The sequence below is a fragment of the Ambystoma mexicanum genome, chromosome 5p, assembly GCF_040938575.1.
Source record: "Ambystoma mexicanum isolate Mex_15411 chromosome 5p, UKY_AmexF1_1, whole genome shotgun sequence".
Classification (NCBI taxonomy): domain Eukaryota; kingdom Metazoa; phylum Chordata; class Amphibia; order Caudata; family Ambystomatidae; genus Ambystoma; species Ambystoma mexicanum.
In genome coordinates this window covers 893,110,744-893,132,704 of record NC_090930.1, presented here as the reverse complement: position 1 = coordinate 893,132,704, position 21,961 = coordinate 893,110,744, and the positions used below count along the sequence as shown (strand labels likewise).

The 21,961-nt window shown below is 46.4% G+C and overlaps 1 protein-coding gene across 5 annotated transcripts in view; it reads right to left on the bottom strand.

Moving 5' to 3' along the window:
- Nucleotides 1–21,961, bottom strand: part of TNS3 (tensin 3) — a 1,168,488-nt gene that overhangs the window by 370,929 nt on the left and 775,598 nt on the right. For all 5 annotated transcript variants that reach the window (XM_069613336.1, XM_069613334.1, XM_069613335.1 and 2 more), the window contains 2 exons: nucleotides 13,821–13,950; nucleotides 9,538–9,603 (listed from right to left, as the gene is read on the bottom strand). In XM_069613336.1, coding sequence (XP_069469437.1) covers nucleotides 9,538–9,603; nucleotides 13,821–13,950 — 196 coding nt within the window. The remainder of the gene's footprint in view (nucleotides 1–9,537; nucleotides 9,604–13,820; nucleotides 13,951–21,961) is intronic.

Sequence of the window (21,961 nt, the reverse complement as noted above, 5' to 3'; positions counted from 1 at the left end):
CTTCATTTCCTGCCGCATCCAACTCCCATTTCCCACAGGACAAGGCACTATGGGTGTGATGTCAGAAGGCAAAGGGCACTTGTTACAGCAGCCTGTATTGGATCCCTTATAGCAGCCTGTATTGGATCCCTTATAGCAGCCTGTATTGGATCCCTTATAGGAGACATGTTTTTGACCATTCCTGCAACATTTTGAAAGGTGACTCAACCCATGGGAAGCTTGCACCTTCTAACTAACTCAACACCAACTGCCAGTGTGATCACGCCAACTCAAATCGGAACTCTGCCCCAACGACAACAAAAACAACAAGATTTCCACCTGTAAATGGGCCTATTTTCCCCCTTTCCTATTTTTGGACCACAGTGACTTTTAAGCCCATATTCTCTGTTTTCATCTTCGAAGAGATATCCTTGAGCAGTGACTTTGATGCCAATCTATTGCCCGTACAGCCCTGCTCATCTACACAGAGTGCCATTTAACAAGAGTCTGCATTCTCTGCGTTTATTTTATAGAGGTGGGTTTTTATAGTGTTTCCCCGATTAGTTGTTTGCATTTTGTTTAATTTAAAGTCTACATTTTTATAGAATCTTGAATAGACATGCTTTTATTTTGGAAAAATTGTACTTAAATTGTTTTTGGTGGTTACTGTTATCAGTATACATATATATATATATACACACACACACACAAGGAAAAAACTTTAAGTTAAGGTGACTAAACATAACACAACAAAACCCTTGAAATTCAGCGCATTGGGAAACTCAGGACCTGCTTAACTCGGCGCGCTCCCGTTGCTCTCCCCCATAATGCCATATCCCCCATAACGCCATTTTGTATGGCATTTTGAGGCCCCTCTCTTTTGATGTATATGTGCTCTTAAGCCAGTTCAGAGTTTCCCAATCCGCTACATTTCAAGGGATTTGTTGCATTATATTTAGTCGACTTAACTGCACTTTAAGAGGCATTATTTTCCTTGAATTTCAAGGATTTTGTTATACCATCATTTCTTTGATGGCCAGAGTCACGGTCTTCGTCCGTGCCCACTGTATATTTTAAATCAGTAATAGGCCATCACCACCACTGGCTGTGCCCACTTTAGTTTTTAAATCACCCCCAGCCATTTAAAATGCTACCAAGCCACTGCCCATGGCCAAAACAAAAACAAATTCCCATGGACCACCACTCACCCACCAAGTACCCCTCTCCTAATGACAAGCTCCACTCTCACAAACTCCCATTTACCTCACTAACCCTCTCCCATAGCCCCTCAAACACTTGTCGTTCTGCGTGACACGCTTTCACTGCCAATCTCATTTTCTCCGGTAGCTGTGGGTATCCCGTTGATATTCGCGGCTACGGAAAAACATTTGTGCTGCAAACTCTGTGTTAGGAAAGATTTCCATTTATGGGCAATTTTCCATCCAGTTGTGAACCCCCCCAACTTTTTGCTTTTGTCTGACTATTCTAGCCTGACTTTTACCACTGGAGCCCAACCTCCTGCTGAACTCTGCTAGGCTTTTTGCTCATGTTAAGGAGAAACTGACATGCCCTTCAAACTGTCAGTACTGGGAGACTTTGCTTGCCTTAGTCTTTCTCTTTGTTGCCATTTCTTTTGTTGCCATTACCTTCCAGTACAGTGCGCTGGGGTCTCATTTTCAAGGGCCTGGACTCACTCGAAGGATTTTTAGTGAATGTACAAGTGTGTCCAGGATAGAGCTGGTGGCAGCAGTTACTATCAAAGCATTTCCGACTCTTTTCAATGGTCCAAACCGCGCTTACCATGTTTGGACCAGGACAGTGACCAGTGCCTAAAAGGGCCATGCCAGGAGGTCCTCTGTTCTGTCTTTTGGCCATTTTGTCCCTTTGCCTTCCCCATGTCGAGCAGACCCGGGAAATTCCTCATTTGGGCATGCAGACCCCCACGCAAACCGGAGCTTTTGCGGGGCTCCTGCATGCCTTTGTGTGTGCGCCCAGTATGTGGGCTGGAGTTGTCTAGTTCCAATACACATTCTGGGTACCGGGATGTCTGGTGTGCTGGGATGACTGGGACCGCCGTGGTCTGTGATTGGTCCACATCTTAAATGGTTGACTATGAGCAGATCTCATATTGGTTTCTCTTCGTTTTGGTGCAAAGGAGATTCTGGATATGAGAAGGCACTCTAAACCTTTTCCAGGTCGATCTTCTGGGTTCACACAGAACTTTGTAAAGCAGCCAAGTATCCTGAACCGAAGAAGCAGATCTGTGGACCCACTGGAAGGTTTGGCACCCTGACCCTGCTGTTGTCTCATCAGAGCCCCCGTTTCTCATCGATCACAGAAGGCCTGCAAGGTCAATTTGACCCATTGGGGGTAGTGGGACTAACTACTCTCGGCAACTCCTGCTTAACCTGCAAACAAGCCCATTCGAAGTGTTCATGGACCGGCCAGTGAACTGACCAGCTCGTACGGGATCTTTGCCTTGGAACCGCTGCCGTCTGAGTTTCGACCTGAGACTTTGGGACCATAAGCTCTTGGTAGAAGACACTCTCCCGCTGCGTTTCATACACCTAGCATTCATAGGTCTGGGATTAGGAGAGTCTGCCTGAACCCGAGCCTACGCGGTACCCGTGTCGCCCCTCTGTGTTGACGAGCTTCATGAGTGCCTTTCTGCTGTGCCCCCCTGTGCCCTAAGACGAGATGCAGTGAAACTGGCCCAATCCCTTCCCCAGAAGCAGAGAAAAAGCCACTGTCCCGCCACAGACTGAGGTCCTGGAACACAGCCCCTGAAAGCCAGAGAGATGCGTAATTGCTGGACTGAAACCTACAAGCGAAATGGACTTGCTGGCGAAGTTTGGTCTAGAGTGTGTCAAGGGTCGTTGAGTACTTCCAAAACATACTAGTGGCCCCTGGCGCATACACAGACTTTTACACACAAGCATCCCCCAATGGCCACTCTCCTTTGATAGGATAGCCTGTGCTACCATCCTATTCCCGATTCCTGGAAGTCGCTCTGCCCTCTTGTGGAGACCCTCCTTGAATAGTGGAACCCTCCCACCTTCCTGAGCCACTACAACCCCTTGAAGAGACCCGGTTTGTACTCAAAAGCAAGATCTAGTGCTCTCGCGCTGAGCGTACTTTTGAGCACAAGGTTCCAAACTTCATAGGGATTGGACTGCCTATTAGTTAGGGTTTGAGCTGTTGAAGGACTGGCTAAAGTGTATTTGCACAGTATGACCCCTTTCTGTTTCAGGTTGTGGATCTTCACTTGTTGAATCTTACTTTAGACTAATAGTTACTGTATATATGTTTCCTAGTATAGTGTTGTGTTAGTATTGTTAAAATTGTTGTGGTTTCATCTTGCGTTTGATTTAAAAGGCCTTTAATAAATGTTTATGTATTTTTGATATATACACCTGACAGAGTAATTTGTGGTGTCGTTTGCTGTGTGTTCTCATGGAGGTCTTTCAGTTACTCTCACTCCTTCTGAGACCTAGTTTTGACCACCGCCAGTGCTACCTAGATTGGTCCAGCTTGTACAGAAGGTTACCCTGTTTTAAGAGACTAGGCAGGTCTTCTGAACCACTACCCACCAGGTCAGAGTTCAGAACTCCATATTAACACTCGGTCCCTAGCCCACCTTCAACTCCCAAATTTCACATGGTGCCCTCCACCCCCAGACCCTTCCACATCTGTAGCCTGCTGCCATTTCACAGTTTGTCCAACTTCAACTTTTTCTGCTTTCCGTTTTCGGATATTCGCGGGTATAGCTGTGGTGATCTCTGAAATCGTAGAAAAAAAATAGCGGCTTTTTCATTTCTGAAAAGCCCCTCTGCTGCAATGCATCCTAGGGATAGCAGTATCATTTTGGGAGAAGGGGGGACCCCCTTCTCTGTGAAATATTTCAAAAAACTACTGGACAGAATAACACCAAACCACAAAAGGATTGCGAGTCAATGCCTCAGGCCCAAGTTGTTTCGGACCTGGTCCAAATCCGTCCAGCAGTTTATGCTGTGTGGTGAAGCAAAGATTGACCCTTTTTGTAAATGTGGAAAATGAATGGGGAGTAGGACGAAAGCACTCATTTTTTTGTTTTCTTAATAACTTTACGAATCCAGGAAATTGTCTTGGTTTTAGAGGGCCCTCTAAGACAAAGAATTTCCTGCCGAAAAGGGAAACCAGGAACGTTCTCCTTGAAGAAGCTTTTGTTTAAATAATGTATCCTTTTTCCAAACCACTCAAGGTTAAATACACTTTCCTTTTTCACCTTAGAGTTAAGTTTGTACTGTGAAGGTCAGAATAGAATTTTGGACAGAGGACAGTTATTTTTTACACCCCGACACGGACAGAGCCTTAGTTTTTAGTTTATGTAGGGAAATTCCTCTAGAACAGGTATTGAGAGGCATCTCTCCAACCCCCCTTTTCTTTAATAACGTCTTTAACCAAAAACATGGCAAACTTGTGTCAGACTCATTGCTGACTCCTCACATATACATATATAAACAAATGAACAAGCATCATAACAAATATCTAGAACAAAGTCAAAGAGTCCGCTAGCATGCTTTGTGTTTTTGTTTATTATGAATGCTGAGGTGTCAGCAGATGCCCCTCTTCATGGTGGAGTTGGTTCTGCAGCAGCAACCCTTCAAGCAAATCCCCCGAATGCCCATATGTAGCTTCCATTTTCCACACCAAAAACAACCACATCGCACCATCCTGCACATCCATGTTATTTTGCGGTGTGTAGCCTATAACAGAGATCAAACTCCACTGTTCCATACCTCATCATCCTTCACAACTACAACACCCCATCAGTCATATCGATCACATCACACCTCACATGCTACACATAACATCATGCTTCATAACTGAGCAGTCTGCCCACCCTAGCCATTCAACTCATAAGATCATAATGCAAGTCCCCCTCCACAGTCATCAAAAAACATCCTCACTCCCACAGCAGGGATCAAGCTCAGGATTCAATGAGCAGAAGCTAAAAGCCGCTCCTGGGTATCGGCATAACACAGTAAGCAGGAGCTACCTCTGGGCAACAAGAAGCTAGTATAGAGTGTGACCCAAATAGAAGTACCGTATGAGATGCAAGCTATACCTTGGTCCATTATATATAACCCATTTTACATAAAATATCTTCTAGTGTGTGCCCTAGTGCTTATTAATACACATTCCCTAACATGGAGTTAATGTAGCATAGGTAGGTTTGTATGGCATGAGATGGCCCGAGATGTCAAATGTAGCGCCTGGGTATCAGGAACTACCTTTGAGGAACGAGGACCTAGCACAGAGTGGGTCACAAATCTAATGTCGACATGAGAAGCACACTATACACTTGTCTTTATTATATATAACCTATTATGCTTTAAAAGTCTTCTATACGAGTCCTAATGCTCCTTTAAACATTACCAAGCACACATTGTTAAGTGTCTGGTAGGTGTCTTTGTATGGCAAGGGAAGCAGTTGGACTAGGGAGTCAAATGTAGCTCCTGGTTGCCGTTGGTGTCAATCTAACCAGACTCTCCTAGGCTACAAGCAGCTGCTAAAAAGCCCCCAACCACAAGCAATTTTGAGCACTGCATCACCCACACACCTCAGTGCAACACGACTACACTGCCACACATCCCTGTGGCAGCCCAAAACACCTGTGATGAATCCCACGATGTCACTGCTTCCGAAGGATGCACCCTTTCCCAAAAAGCAAGGGTGGTGAGGCAATGACCATGTAGTCCCCCTGGGGATGAAACTCAACGGGTGGATGCCATGGGAGGAACCCCCCCCCCCCGGGACAAATGATGACCAAATGTGGAGAACGCAGTATTCCCAAGCAGCACATGACCCTGGTGCCCCTTTCCAGAATCAACCCACCATTCCCTCCTCTGCCCACTTGCCCTCACACCCCATCTACTTTGCTAAGGCAACTCAAATAAAGAGTACTGAGAAGAGGAGTACTATTGGGTTGCCACCTCAATACTCACCTAGTACTGAGAAGGGAATGCGGAGCAATACCGAGTACACATTGGAACCACTGTCCCCAGTCTAGTGATTTACAAACAGTGATTGACAGAATATAAAAACCAATTAAGGACTTTGTTTGTCAAGCCCTCCCAGGAGGAACTGTAAGAGTGGAGACGAGCCCGCAATGCAGACCGGCGGTAACCGGGATGCCGTGCAGAAGGAGAGATAGACCAGGGTTGGTCCATGACAGGAGGACCCAGTGGCCCAGATGTGGGCCAAGATTCCAGGCACTCCAGAGGCCAGGAGAGTGCAAAAGCACACCAGCAAGCCATCCCCGAGCAGAAGAAACCTGCAGAGCTGCTGCAAGAGGGAAGGAGGCTCCAGAAAATTCCCGGAGTACCGCAAGTGTGCCCAGCTGCCTCACGGTAGCCTGCACTCTCGTAAGCCATAACGCAAGGTACGCAGGAAGCCACTGGGGCTCTGAAACCTCAAGGAGGTTGTTGCAAAAACCAGAAAGGCGAGTCTGGGACTCGCACCCAAATCGCACATGGACTTGTACTAAGGCTTGGCAGGAGAATGAACAGAGTCTACAGCTTGGAGGGAGCATCCAGGCAGCACTTCAGTGCAACACTTGGTGAGAGGGAACCAAGTCTGCACCCAAGAGTCAGGGACCCATACAGCGTGGAGAGAGCATCCAGGTAATGCTTTGTCAGTGCAGCATTTGGTTAAAGGGAACCAAGTCTGAACAAAAGGGTCAGGGATTCATACAGCTTTGAGAGAGCATGCAGGCAACATTTTTGCAGTGGAACACTTGGCGAGAGGGAACCAGGTCTGCACCAAAGGGTCGAGGACCCATGACAGCTTGGAAAGACTATCCAGGCTGTTCCTCTTCAACGTAACAGCTGGCAAGGGTAAGTTAAAGCTACCAACCAGGGCCTGGGACCCCAAAGAACTGATCTGTAAGCCTGAGGAAGGCTGGGGAAAAAGGAATTGTCTCCGACAGCCACAAAGTGGCTGTAGTTAGATAAAGAGAATCTAATCAAGACAAGAGCTGCCTTTTGTCCAGGGGCAGGGAGTCACCCCTCTGGATCAAGAAGACATCACCTTTGATTTAGTTAGTGTAGCTGTGGAGCGACAGAGTTAGGATGTTGACACTGGCAGCGGGACTTTTACTTTGAACATTCTGACACTAGTTATTTCCGGGGAGGCAGGGAAACCCTTCTTAGAGGTAGGGCAAGTTAGGGTTTTCTTTTCATTTTGCACCTTTTAATAAAGGTTTATAGCCAACAACATGACCCCTCCTTGTCAGAGTCTTACTTCTGCACCCTTGCACCCACAGAACACCTTGTTTTGTCCCCTGCTCATCAATCTTCCATTGCTATTCTGATCACCTACCATCTTTCAGTCAGGGGTGGAGCGAGCCTCAAAGTTTAGGAGTGGTGGGTGGTTGAAAGACAGTTTTTAAAAGCATGTTACAAGTTGGGCGATGAGTGGTAACACAATACCCAATTCCCATCCAAAACCTGCATACCCACTATCAATTATGCCTTTTTTTAATGAACTCTGGCCTGGGTAACCCTCACAATACATACGCTGTCTCTGTGCTCCCAACTGAGCAAAGGAAAATTAAGGGGAAACATTTGAAGACTAGGGGTCAGTGTTGAGAATAAACTTGTGATGAGACTTGAGTAGGACAGCCTTTCATGGTGATGTGAGGTCATTACACGTTCCAGCACAAGCAATGTGTTAGCATCTCACCTTGCACCTGGCTATACAGCTTGCCGGTTACATGTACAACACTGCATTACATACAGTAAGCCATTGGTCGGACTAATTAGGTTTCAAACCTGGATATTTGCACTCACTCTGGCCTTTCTTGTTCCTTCCTTAGGCCTATTATATCCATCTTCCATCCCAATTTTCAGGACATTTAGTTTCACAAAGATGTGAATACCCAGAGGCGTGAGGCGTGACCAATCTAAAACGTGAGCAGTGAAGTTGGCTTCATGTCAGGGCTATATGGATAAATGCAGGGCATGCTTCTGTTCTTGCTGCTACCCGTTAATGATGGTTTTAAACACTCTCTGCTCTCTCCAGTTAGAGATTGGACAGGATCTTGCTGTGCTGCTTTCGCACCTGCGTCCCAGCCGCAGTATCACTGCAGAGTGCTGCCTTCTGCCTGCAAATGGCTGAATTTGGGAGGCCTTCAGAACTCTTCCCCCAACCCCTCAAGCCAGACGCTGCCTCTGTCACGGCTTTTATACCACCATGTTACCCCTCACAAGAAGCGCCATCCACACTACCACAATTCCCATTAGTCCATGACTTACACAGGCACATAATCCCAGCTCACCTCCATACAGGCTACCATACAAACAGAAAAACTGGTACCATAGTTTCTGCCACACAATCTGACCTAGAGTCCTAGATGCTTCCATCTTATAGAGACTCTGCTAACTTGCAGAAGGCCAAACCGCAGCCAAACCACCATCACCTCTAGAGCCAGGCAATTCACAAGAGTAAACCCGCACAGGAGTCGTAGAAAGCCCCAACGCATGGTCCACCCTCAGCAAACAACCCAAACCCCCAATCTCCTCTCAAGTGTGGGTAAATGGCAACAATGTGCCCCTTACGGGGCTCTTCGTAGGAAGTCGATCCAGGGAGAACCACACCTTTTCCAAAGAGTCCACGTAAGCAGCATGATATCCTGCATAATGTGAACTGTGTGCTGCATGAAAACTGCCAGGCAGGCAGTTTAAAATAACTATAAAATAGGAGGGAATAACTGTGGGCGAGCCTTCTTCATGCCCACCCTACGAGCTGTCCAGAGGACACACAGACCTAAACCGGCCCCCAATCACAGACCGGCAACAGAGGCACATTAGATGCAGCGAGCTGAGGACGCGGTAGCCATTGAGTGGCCCCTCTTTGTGGCTGTTGGTACGGGAGGAAAGCTACACGGTAACTTCTCACAAGCGGCCAAGACTCACCGGAGCCTCAGGACCCAGTGCCCAGAGTGTGGTGCTCCCTGTCCCTTGCCAGCTAATATTGTAAACTAGGGACAGTAGCAGCAAGTAAAGTCTGGCGCCTCTTATGACCCCACCAAACCCAGGGCAAGTCTGGAGCAGGCCCACGCACCTCGTCTCATTAGTCCCTTTACTGTGCACTGCAGGTACTGGCCACGGTGCGAGGGGTTTAATGGAGAGCTGGCATACGCGGAAGTAGTTAATGATTCACTTAAGCGGCTCGGGAGCACGCGAGCCCTGGCGCGGGATTGCAGGACTAAAGCGTCCCGTGCTCCCAGCACGCAGCCACTTCTCCACACAGGAAGCTTCTATAAAGGTACGCATTTACGATTCCTCGAAGTCACTACGGCAACCGCCACAGTATCCCCAAGCACACGCGTTTTATTAATTAAAAATATAGACCTATATAGCTATCAAACCATCAATTTAAGTTCGGACTCCTCTCACCCCACCAACCGCTCCCAGCACTAAGAAGCCTTAGCAGGGTCGAGAAAAGGCCCTTTGGCAGTTGGACATTCTTTCAGGATTAAAACATTTCCCAAAACATGCACACGTGAACACTAACCTTGGAGTTTTTCCGGGCTTCCTGAAAACACCAACTCGACCTTGCCGTAGTCCGGGAAGCGCTCATCTGGAAGGCAAGGAGACGCTGCATGAGTGTGTTGCGCTCCGAAGGGGGCTTTCTAGAAGCAAGCGCTTGCAGGGCAAGGCGCGCGTCCTGGGCTCGCAGGGGCAGCGGGAATGGGGTCTGGCTGGCTAGCATCCTGCGCGCGTACGGGCATGGCCGCGTCCCCACTAGGCGGGCCCTGCGCGCTCCTCGCCGAGGTCTGCAAAGCATTATCTGAGCGCGGCAAGCCTGCATCTGAGAATGCGCTTAAGTGCTGCCAGGGGCCGGCTCAGTGACCCCCCCGAGGCAGGGCTGCATAGATTGGCAGCTGTAAGGAGACACTGAATCGTGCGCGCGCGCGCACACACACACACACACACACAACAATGTGGACGTTTCCGGAGAGCGAGGCATAAAGTGCAGCAACACAAAAGATGCACATTTAACGAACTGCACAACACACACTCAGGAAAGGCGAGGGGAGGGGGAAGCGAGGATCTTCCAATGGCGACCGATTTAAATAGAAAATAGAAGCCGATGTGGCACCTGGGAGAGCCCAGAAACAATATTTTTCTTGAAGGGGGCACAGCATAAAAAGGTTCGAGTATTACTGCTCTAGAACAGAGGGCAAGCCTTGTAATTTGGCAATCTGCTCTGTCTGTGCAAGGTCGTCTTTTCAGCTCTGGTGTTAATAAGCAAAAACTCGCAACAGTCACCTAAAGCCAGTGTTACTATGAAGAAGGGCAACATCTCACAGAGACACTAAACAATCAGAGACACATTGTGCCTTGTTTATGCCTGGTATGTGTAGCATTCTTTGAGAGCAACAACATTTGAATGGTGGCAGGAATTTCAACTAGACCAGTTTCTGTGCTTAGTGTGCCCCACTATCAGATTTAAATCCGGGGCACTTCAGGCCAGGCCACACCCAGTGTAAAAGAGATGCCCGTATCTGCTGGCCTGGGGGTGGCAAAGACGCCTGAATGGCCACCAAGAAAAAAAGCATCGTCGGCAATGCATGTGCAGGGTAGTGCCAAGATAGCTACTCGCCCACAGACCTCAGAGCGCACAATGCGGATATGCCCAATGCTCCTGCTAAGGGTCACCTGGGGTAAGAGGGCGGTATCCAGATGCCTGCCGGGTTTAGGAGCAAGGCCCTTTCCTGGGAAATAGCATTAAATAAACACCAACATTATTCTCCACATAACATTCATGATCGGCCGAGTTTCCTGCTGCTTTGGAATGAGATGGATTTTATTTGTGTGTATTTTCCTTGCATGCTGCAATTTCATCTTGGATCGCGCTGCATGCTCAGAATATTGAGCCTGCTGCGGTATGCTGCACTTCCTAGAACTCCAACTAAATGAAGGAAACTGAAAGAGCCAACATAGCCCTCTAACCCCAGCAGGGACGCAACGAACCATACATTTCAGGCGGGAGCGGGGTGGCTAACCCTTCAAATGTTGGGGGAGGCGCTAACTTTGGAGACGGTGGGAGAGGGGCAAATGTATGTGTGTGTGGGGGGTCCAACTTCTTTACACATTCTAATGAGACTATTCTAGAGTAGTTTCAATGTTACAAGCAGCTAACCCTCTCCTTTCAGTCTGAAATCACCCACTTAAGGACTGCTGTGAGAATTGGCGGTCTCCTGTCCCCTCTCTACCCTTCCAATCACTCCCCTGGCATGCAAGTATTAAACCCACATCACAATTTCAATTGTCTAAACATGTATGCAGATGAATGCAGGTGCTAACAGTGAAATGGTTTACTTTAGTAATTACAGGGCCTTTGTTAACAGTGAAGCCCAGGCGCCATTTAACATCTGTGTCGTGTTCTGTTCGGCCTCGGCTCTGTAGGTCAGCCAGGTCGGGTCAAAATAGCCCAATAATTCAGGGGGGGGGGTGTGCACTGTAGCCCGGTCAGCTCAATGATGATGTGCTACTAAAACCCAGCACTCTCCTATCCTTCACTTATGTTTGTATGTAGGCCTCTTTTCTACCCCGCTTCTCCAACCCACTGCTCCTTTTCCCCTCACCTTTTCCTCCACAGACTACAGAGATAGCATTGTGTGGGGGCACAATACCAAACTTTCAGGCAATGTTCCTGGCACCACAAGGCCACTGCAGTAGTGTCTGGCCTGGTATGATAGCTCAATAACATGACATCAGCAAGTTCACTGGAATGCAGCGAGCCATACAGCAAACGAGATTCCCCAGTATGCAATACAATTTCACATATTTGAGGAGGAGCAGGTAGACATGTCATCCCTAGATCCTGCCCCCCTCACCTCCATAATATTGGAATAGCAGGAGAAAAGCCGTATGTGGGACGCCAGGTATCATCCCAATACTGCAATGAGTGTATGAGAGACAATATGCACTCAGACAACCGTATCAAATGTGCCCTCGCAGTGAGATGGTGGAAGAAGGTCTGCACACACCATAAGACAGCAAAGAGCTATAAGTGAAATCTGGTGGGAGCAGAGTGACGTCATGAGGTAAAGATACGAAGACGCAATGAAACGATACGAAAATACTTAAGGATAAACATTTAACTAGAATGATAGGAGAAATCGAATACAAAGAAATCATAGACACTAAAGAAATAAGTGAGAAGAGATTAAGTAAATGTATATACGCAGAAACGTAAGGTAGCTGAGACATATAGAAGCTTTCTGCAGAAGAAAACGTAACATGGCTAAGGCAGCCATGAAGGAAAGATGGACATCAGACTCGTGTTGAAATCATTCAAGGTACCTCAGAGACAGACCAGGGCAGCAGAGTCAGGAGGCGCTGGAAACCAGCTTCTTGTGAGGAATAAAGAAGAGTCTATTGGCCTGGTATCAAGGATGCTACATCAAGGAATAATTGCAAGACAGCCATATTTCTCTTACATTAAGCAAAGAAGAAAACATCTGCAACATCTGCAAGAGCCAAGTATTAGACCATCACAGATGTGAAAAGCCTATGCAAGGTGGAGTGAGCAAGTCTCCAGAGAGCAAGAGGAGTAATAACACTCAGCTTAATTAATTCAAATATCAGTAAATGAAAGGTTCAAATTGACAAAATCGTGGTCTCCTCACACATGACTCAGAATTTGAAAACATGGGTTATTCATAGACTCCAGATGAAGATAATGGTGTACCTACACTCCCTTGAAAGTCCCAAAACAGGGAACAGGCTGCAAGATCAACTATAAAGAAGAAGGCTTGGCTTGGAGCCTGACCAATGAGAGATGGACTAATTGGGCAAATGGGTAGTAGTCCGACGTTGCTCTCTGCACCCGAGTTTCATTTTTCTTATGTGCTGCTAACAAGCCAAAAGCCCAAGGTTGGAGGAGAATGCCAACCAATCAGAGAATCTAAGTAGCAACATGCTATACAATGTTGCAAAGGCCAACCCGCTGTTGTTATTCTGCTATAATCTGAATTATACGTATTTAGGGGTGGTTGAAGGTGTGCCTACCAGATAAAGGGCATCCAGTGATATTACTATGAGATATAGGCATATATATTCCCTTAACCAATACCTCCCTTCAATAGATTTGACAGTTTGCCACGTAGGATGACGTCATAACGGATGTACATTGAGGTATAAAAACCTTTCTATAATCGAAACCAAAGTGTGTGTGCCTGGACTACAGTGTGTTTGCCTGATTGCCCTACATTATTTTATGCTGATAATAAAGTATTCTTTGAGTCTGTCCGGTTCTTTGGGTCCGAAATCATTACTGGCAATTCCATCTAGCACAAGAGACTCTTCAAGGTGCTAGAGCACATGTTTTAATTGCAGCAATTTTCACTGTGGGTTATTAACCTGGACGTTTTTGTCGATTATTATTTTTGGAATGGGGGCTTACAGCTAGACTCTCCCCCACACGAACAAACCACCTACACATATTTAAAACAAAATAAAATAAATCATACAAAATGGCCAGGGTGAAAATAACCACAGCTAAAATTGCTGTGATTAAAACACGGTAGCCGTGCAATGCATAACTACTGGAATGGCCCAATAGAATCTCCGTAAGAAAGCCCAAACAAGTGACAGGAGCAGATGCCACTTTTCCGAAAGGAGCATTGGAGTCAATCAATAACGTTAATTATTGACCCTTATTCTCCTTAAAGGCCTCTACCTATGGCCTGGTAGTCCCAATTACTAGCATTGTTTCCCAGCCCTATCGCCAATAATGATACATTATATGTGACAATAACTATCATTATTGACCAGCTACCAACCTACCTTTGTAGGCGCTGTCCAAGTCGTCTTTACCGAACATTAGTCCGTAGCCTTGAACGGCACCTGTGTGAAACTGCAGGCGGAAAACGACGTCCCGCGTGGAAGAGCGGTACTTTTTATGATAACATTTCAACTGCAAGAGAAAAGAGACAAACAACATCGGTTGACAGTTTGTTATATTGCTTTATTGCACCAACGGCTCACGTGTGACTGAGCTCCGTTCTTACAATTTGGGATGACATTTAGGCATCAGCAAACATTATGTGCAGTATGAGACACTGGGTAAACACTAAAGAGCCCCCTGATGGCAAGGCTGTATTACTCGCATTTGGTCAAAGTGAGGCCAAATATGAAAGGGGCAACTGACGGCCCAGGTAAATTGGGAGTGGCGAGAGGGGGTGACATCAGACGCAAATTGATACGCCTTCAAACTTAGGGTGTCTGAAAGTGCAGGTACTGTAGGATGAAGACGTCCGACTTTGGGCCCGATTCATGGAAGCGTTTTAAAATGGTGCAATCCCATAGGAAAACATTCTGTGAATCAGGCCCTTTGTATTTATGGATTTGTTAGGCCAGGGATATATAACGTGTGTAACTCCAGATGTTTTGGACTGCAGCTTCCATCAATCCTACAGAGCATTGCCAATAGTGGGGGATCATGGGCGCTGTAGTCCAAAAGATCTGGCGAGCCACAGGTTGGAGACCCCTGGGTACTTGTAGCAGGCAAGATGCTGCACAGCACATTGGGAGGTGCAGGGGAAAACACAGGGGGGGAGGAAGGAGAAGAGGTTCACGGATTCAGAGGGTATACAATATCCTATAGCACCTTCCAGGTCCTTTAAGTGCAAACATGCATACACATATGCCAGTGCACAAGTATCGAAGTATTTTCGATATGCAATAAGAGCGGGCGTGTCTCAAAGATGGCAATGTCTAGGGTAATTGCCTCTTTAATGGTTTAAGTGGCAGTCTTGTTAGCATCTTCCTGAATTTCCTGTGGCCCTCCACCATTGCAAGAGGTCCCAAAGAAAAGTATCTCCTTAAAAAATGTCTATTGGAAAAGTATTGCTTCAATAAAGTTGCAATCAAAAATGTTGCAAAGATAACGAAGACGCCAGACCAAAATCTCTCAAAGCCAACTTGTTTTCATAGCCAATATGCATTTTCCACATGTTCTAGGAACGGTGCATTTACAATTCTCCCTCCAATCCTAGAACAAAGGGTCTAGTGCTAGATGGTATTTTTACCCAAAATGTGGCTTGATTTTTCTCCGACTACATCACTGGCATGGGAACATTTTTGCTGACGACACCTTTTGGGGCATTTTCTGTAGGAAAGAGTTTCCTCAAAATGCCCACTGGGTGTCTTGTGAGAGAGGTGGGAAGGTTCTTCAAATGCTTGAGAACCTTGGGCTGTAATGGTCTTGTGAGGAATTCGACCATTATCACAGCGGGTGGTGCGCTCACCAGGGCTTTTTTGAAATTTTAAATGACGTAAAAGATGGTAGATCAACCTCTGGAATATGCGCGGGGCTAATTCGCACACATTTTCCTATGCTCACTGCACGACATACACATAGACCTGTGTACTCTGGGTGGAGACAGCCTACAGGCGCAGCACCCCTCGCCCCCTCGTCATAGTTAGTTGGGATAGCGCAGGCCAGGGGTATATGATATGATATGGCATTTATAACGCACCTATACACAAGTGTTTCAAGGTGCGACGAGGCAAGGGAGGAGAAACAGAGGGAGGACAAAAACAATGATCTTACTAGGCCTAGTGACATTGAGATTGCGCAAGTGCCGGGGAGGGTGGCCAGAAGAAGTGCCAGGGGCAGTGGGGCAGGGGAGATGGGCAAGTGCCAGACATGGGATCACAAACAAGTAGTGCAGCCAACAGGTGGCAAGTGCTAGTGTTAAAAGTGCAGAAATAGATGTCAATAAGTGTAGGGTTGCAGATACAGACCACAAGTGCAGAGTATGCCAAGAGGCAGTGCGGAAGTGCAACTGGGCGGGCAAGGACTTGTACCCGAATTCAGAGGGTAGCCAGATGACCAGTGCAGTATCAGACAAGAGATCAGCAGGGGAGAGGAAGAGAAAAGGCAGAGGCAAAGAGGAACGTCTTGAGGTGCTTCTGGAACCGGGGATGTTTCTGCTCAGGATTCAGAGAGACGGGGAGGCAGGGAGGCTGTTCCAAAGGGAGATACCAGCTGAAGAAAGATCTGCAAGGAGTTGGAACCATGTTATTTCAGAAGGGGGGCGGGTCAAACCTTCTCCATGACATGGCTAGCCTAATTAACTATAAAGGCTCCATGGATCCACCATGTCCTTTTGTTGAGCCCTGTAGATGGTGGCAGCATTCACATACTAATCAGAGTTTAATTCAAACAGGCCCACATGGGGCCTGGCTGCAGAGGCTAACAAAGCAGACAGGAAAACCCCAAAACCCTTTGGAATGCTTTGATGCCAGCTCCCGCCTTCAGTATCGATTGACAGGGAAATATCATGTCTCGGACTGCATATTTACAGTAGTCATCCCTGCAGGGAGACCCTATTAAGAAGGTTTGAGTATGTGGTTTGACGGAGACATAAATTCTGGTCTTGCCGCAGCTTCAAGTGAGAACTGCCGCTTTAATCAGGAACCACAGAGCGTTCTATTAAACAGCAGAGCGTTCTATTAAACATAGAGACCCTTTGATCCACAACAGACGGGAAGATAGGTGGGACTTAGTATTGCATGTTTTCACCCCTTTACCTTTTCTGTTGCAAAGCACTTTTGTTATGACCACACGCATAAAGGAGATTGTTGGTGGGGACCCTGGATTGGTTCCTTAAGGTAGGCTTGAACAGCACCAATCACTGTGGCCCATTTGTCTTTAAAAGAGGGATGTGCCCCTCTTTTGGCATATCATCTGAAGACTTTGCAAGGAGCATCAAGAACAGCTCCTCATTGGACCCTAGATGAAGTTACAGTCTGCATTACATTTTCCACCAGCGAAGGAAGGCCAGGACCTCCAAAGAAGGAAGCAAGATCCCTCCCCTCAACATCTCCCAGGGAACAGAGGGAGATACCAAATCCAGATGACCCACCGCAGCTCCAGAACCGGTACCCAGCCAACAAACAGCGTGACCGGCAGCAAGCTTCACGTGGGGTGTAATCAAAGGGCCCAATCCAACGGAACTGAAGGGCCCACTCAAGCAGATTTTCAAACACTGACACTAAAAAGACTTTGCATGGGCACTTGCAGTTTAAAGCCAGACATGAGAAACATGTTCCCTTGCTAAAAAAAGATGTCAGGGAACAGACCTAGTGTGTGTGGACAAAAAGTAATGTATATTATTCTTCACATGAAAAATACCAGCAACCTTTGAAAAGAAAAATCTACCTTGTTTCCATGGGTCATATGAACATTTCCAGTAGGCCCTAGGCAGACCCTTCTGCTTGTTGGGCAAATTGCACAAAGGACACCCCCACGGAAAGCCTGACTTGCATCCCAGCCGTTTACAACTGCAATCAAGTGTGGCCACTAAGGGTGTTCAAAACAAACTTTCCCTAGACTTGGTGTCTCTAAAAGCTAATTTATGTGCAGGGCAGATGGCCTAGCCGGTGTATGAATGGTTTATTGAGAAGCCACCCTCAACACAGGAAGTTCCTTCCTGGTTACACAACAAACTGTTCAACAGATTTTTATTTAGCCCTATCGCAGACACATATGTCCTTGGATCCCTCTCCCATCAGCGAACAATGAACCAAGAACCAGACCGGTGTACGGGAAATATATTGGTATTTATTTAAATTAAAAATAATATAAATTAGCATAAAAATGTCAAACACCACTTCATCTGTGGCACAACACAATCACAATTCTTCACTTTCTGCAAATTTCACTTCACAAAATAATGACACTGATCAATACCAAAGGCACTTATGTAATGTTGTGCGATTTTGATTTTCCTAAAGGCTTAAACAGCTAGCAGGAGAATGTAAACATTGGTAATTATGATTTTGCCCACACTTTTGGTTTAAAATAAACACAGGGTGGTTTATCAGTTTGTTTTTCAGACTCCCCCCCCCCCTTGCTTTGGTCTATGTTGGGAAGTCGGACAGAAAAATTGGAATGTTTTGGGGAATTTCAGATTTCAGACCCCCCCCTCACTGAACAACCTGTGTTTGGGAATCTCGATAAAAAGGTTGGACTAACTTAAGTCTGGGTCAGCTGGACAACAAGGATTACCCAATTAATGTACAGAGCACACCGGGAAGTGAGCTTTGTTAATTTCAAATGCCAAATGAGGAATTCATTAAATTAATACTTGTGGTTAAATAGGCTAAGGATCTATGCAGTTGTGGCCCCTCTATCCCCCACCCACTATAAAGGGAAAAGATTCAAGGCAAGAAGACCCCCCCCACCTTTTGGTTTCCCAGGGCTTAGTTCTACTTACATAGCAAGCCTGTGTTTAAGGTTCAGGAAAGCCAGCTGCATCTCAGGACACTCTGGAAAGATAGGGCAGGGGTCTGCTCACCCCACTCTCAAAAATGGCCTCCCACTCTCCACCATAGGACCGAGTCAGCTTTGAGGCCATCCTAGAAATAGACCGCTCCACCCAGATGTACTCTCAGCAATCTCCTCTGGCGTCTCCTTACAGCTGCCCGATAGTAAGTTTCAGCAGCCTTCCTGATGGTCTGTCTCCTCTCTGTCCTGTCTTTCTTTCCGTTTTGTGTGTGTGTGTCCCCCTGTCCTAGTGCAGTCCCCCTTATATAGCAGCGATGACACCACCAATTTCACAATCTCAGAGAAGTGCCCTGCAATAATACCTACCACTAGGAATGGACAGTTACCCTTCTCTCTCCTCCGAAACCCAGCCTCTAAGTCAGGATTGGTTTTGAGGTCTGGAGCAAAATATGGCAATTCACATCTGTAATCGCCCCTTGTTCTCCTTTCAACTTTTTTGGCAAAACTAGTTATGTATCGCAACTTCATAATTCTACTAGCAACTGCCATACTAAACCTATTTTCCGATTCAGCTAATCATGGAGAATTAGATGAGCCGACCACCAAATCTGTACGATGTAGCATGGCCAAGTGGCACATTTCTGCCATTTCCATAAAAAGCACAACAGTTATGAATATGTAAGTTTTTAAGCCTAACCCTAATTTCATATTCCATCTGCTCACTAACTCTCACAATTGGAACATGTTCAGATCAGCCAGAAACACATCTCAGCTTAGGGGGTAGCTTTTATATTCAGGAGTGTACTCCTGATGACCCATCTACCTTTTATCCATGAGCTGGGGATGGAGGCTAAGCTTATGTGCTTAGCCTTGTCCGCCTCTGAATCTTTTCGTATTTTATTAGTCTACCGTTCTCCTGGCTCTTATGCGCAATTCCTCCAGCCTTTCCTGGAGCTCATAGCCTCAATGCCCCTGACTCACACTAACTTGGTGGTTCTAGGTGGTTTTAATATGAGGCTGAACTCAACTCGGCCTCCGATTTTAGGCCAATTGTGTGAGACCGTTCTTGATATTGGTTTAACTCAACACATGGCTGATCCTACCCACCTTCGTGGGGGTATTTGCCCACAGAAGCTGCAAAGCGCCCTGAAATCGGCAGGATCCTGTTGAGCGCCAAGAACTCATACAAAACAAGGTACATTGTGGTTCTGTCCCCCTGGTCCTTCTCCGAAGGCCCCTGGTGACAGTTTAAGACCCATTGCTCCCTTTGTGTTGTGACCAAATATCCCTGAACTACTGTGATTGATTACTGTACCGACCACCCTCCTGTCAGTATCCAGAGTGCATTGCTTTTCCTTCTTTGAAACAGTCTGTCCTCCGCATTCATTTACAGGGTGGGTTGTATTTTGTAGTGTGCTAGAACGGTCTGTTGTGATAATAATAAAGTAGATATTTGTATATTACCTTGACTGGACAGTCCTTTTTATCATTGGGTAAAAATTGTACTTTGCTGTGTTGCAACTAACCAACGATGCACAAACTTTCGGAGAGGAGCATGCCATTCCATTCAGTTCCAGGTCATTATTCCGTATTTTAAAGGCCGCAGAATAAAAAGACTGACTTTTCCAGCCGATTTTGTGCGTCCTTTATAACAGAGTCACCACTATTTTAGGGGGGGGTTTAACCCCCAAAGCCCATCTTTCCTCCAGCACAACTGGACACAAACAGAAACATGCACTCTCACATACCCGCCACCTCACTCCCACCCATGAAACACTCTTCCCCGATCCCCAGCAAACAAACTCACATACACCAAAACAAACACATGCAGACACACCCGATCTCCCCAGGCCCCTCCCCACTGAAAAACATACAGCATACACAAGAGCACACAAACACCTCATAATCATCTTCCCCTGCCCTTCTCTCTTGCGCATCACCCTCTGCGCGCACTTGTGTGCAGTAGGGGCATGACAGGTAAGATTTAGAAAGACAGCTATGAGTGTTCTCAGAGTGGTCTTTCTAAATCTGTCTTTTTTATTTTCGTGCAAACAAGAGACATTTTTACTCCATGCGGTTCCGTCCACATGGGGCCCCTACTCTTTTTTTGCTGTTTCCCTCTTTATTATTAGGGGATTTCATTTACTTTGGTGGTCAGATGAACTTCTGCTGAAGTTCCTCAGCCAGTACATCCCTTTTTCTGTGCTTAAAATATGTGTTATTGGGACGCACATAAGTTGCCCACTCCCAGGAGTGCCTCTCAGGCACTCTGTTTCTACCCCATCACCCTAAATTGGGTTTAGACGGTAGGGCGGTGGCAGCAAATATTTCGTTTTTGCTTCACCAGAGGTGCAAGCCGAATTACTGCATTAGTAGCCCACAGTGACTTTATGGTAGCCATTGGGGTATTAATGGGTATTTTTAAGTCCTACTCTCGACCATTTTTTTTAGGGGGGGGCTCATGTGTTCGGGAAACCACAGGGCAGGCCTTAAAATTACAGTTTGCCACATTGGCTCTTTATGAGCCCAAGAGGGCAGCCTCCGTGGTGGTTTGGACTGGTTTAGTCCAGTTCCTGCACTTTGGCAGTTTGAGGCCAACTGGATTGGCTGGCCACCAAAACCTGTTTCAAATCCCCAAATCGGATTGGTGGATTGGCAGAAACCAGCCCATGTGAGTAAAGGAATATACAGGGAAGCCCTGTTCCTGAACTCTGAGCTACTGGGTTTTTGGAGGATAAGCAGGTCTGCTTACCTACTTCAGCATTTTTCCGGTTGATTGCTTTCTTCTTGGTATCCGTGGAGAGAAACAGATTCACCTGACTTTTTCCCTAGTGTTTCTTATGGAGTATGGGGCATTAACTCTTACAAGTGACACTGCAACGTACTTACCTAGACGGTGACATTTTTCTAGGATTGTAAGGTTCCCGGAGTTCCTCACCAAGCCCTGGATCTTTAGAGAATTCCCCGTATGTACTAGGGACTTTGAAATCTGTACATTATGCTCCTGCATAGGTCATACACATTGTATCCTTGTGTGTTGATACTGTTTCCCTCCTTGATGTATAATATGCCCTTCTGGGCCTAGGGACTGTCTATCTAAAGGATATCCTGAATTTTGGTCGCCCTCCTGGCTGATTTTATACATTGTGTTCCCCTGTGCCCATCACCTAAGTGCTATACTGTGGTATATGCATATGTGTTAAGTATTGTAGAAGGTAATAGGAAGCCTGAACTGAGTTCTGTTTGGTACCTTTCGATTCTGAACCCTATCATCAATACTGGGGTCAACTTACATCTGAAAGCTTATATGTATGAGGGCTACATTTTAGATTAAGGATCGAGTTGGGCCTTTACTGGGCGTTTACTTTTTATTATAAAGTGTATATGTTTACAGTAGACCAGTGTGTGGGTGTACTTCAGTGGTGTCTGTTGGGATTTATTGTCCCTCCCTTCTAAACTTCTAAAGTTAAGCCGGACTGCTCTGCTACAGCTACCATTGGCGAGTCTGCCCTTTCCTTTTGGGAAACACACTGCTACACCATGTCTTGGCGTCACTGGCAACCAATTTAGAGCAATGAGGTTGGGGTGATTTGATCTGTGGCTTAGAGCCCCAGAGTGATTCCCACTTCTCTGTTCTGAAGGAGTTGGCACATCAGTTTCTATGCTATATCTTGGTAAAGGATATTGCAAG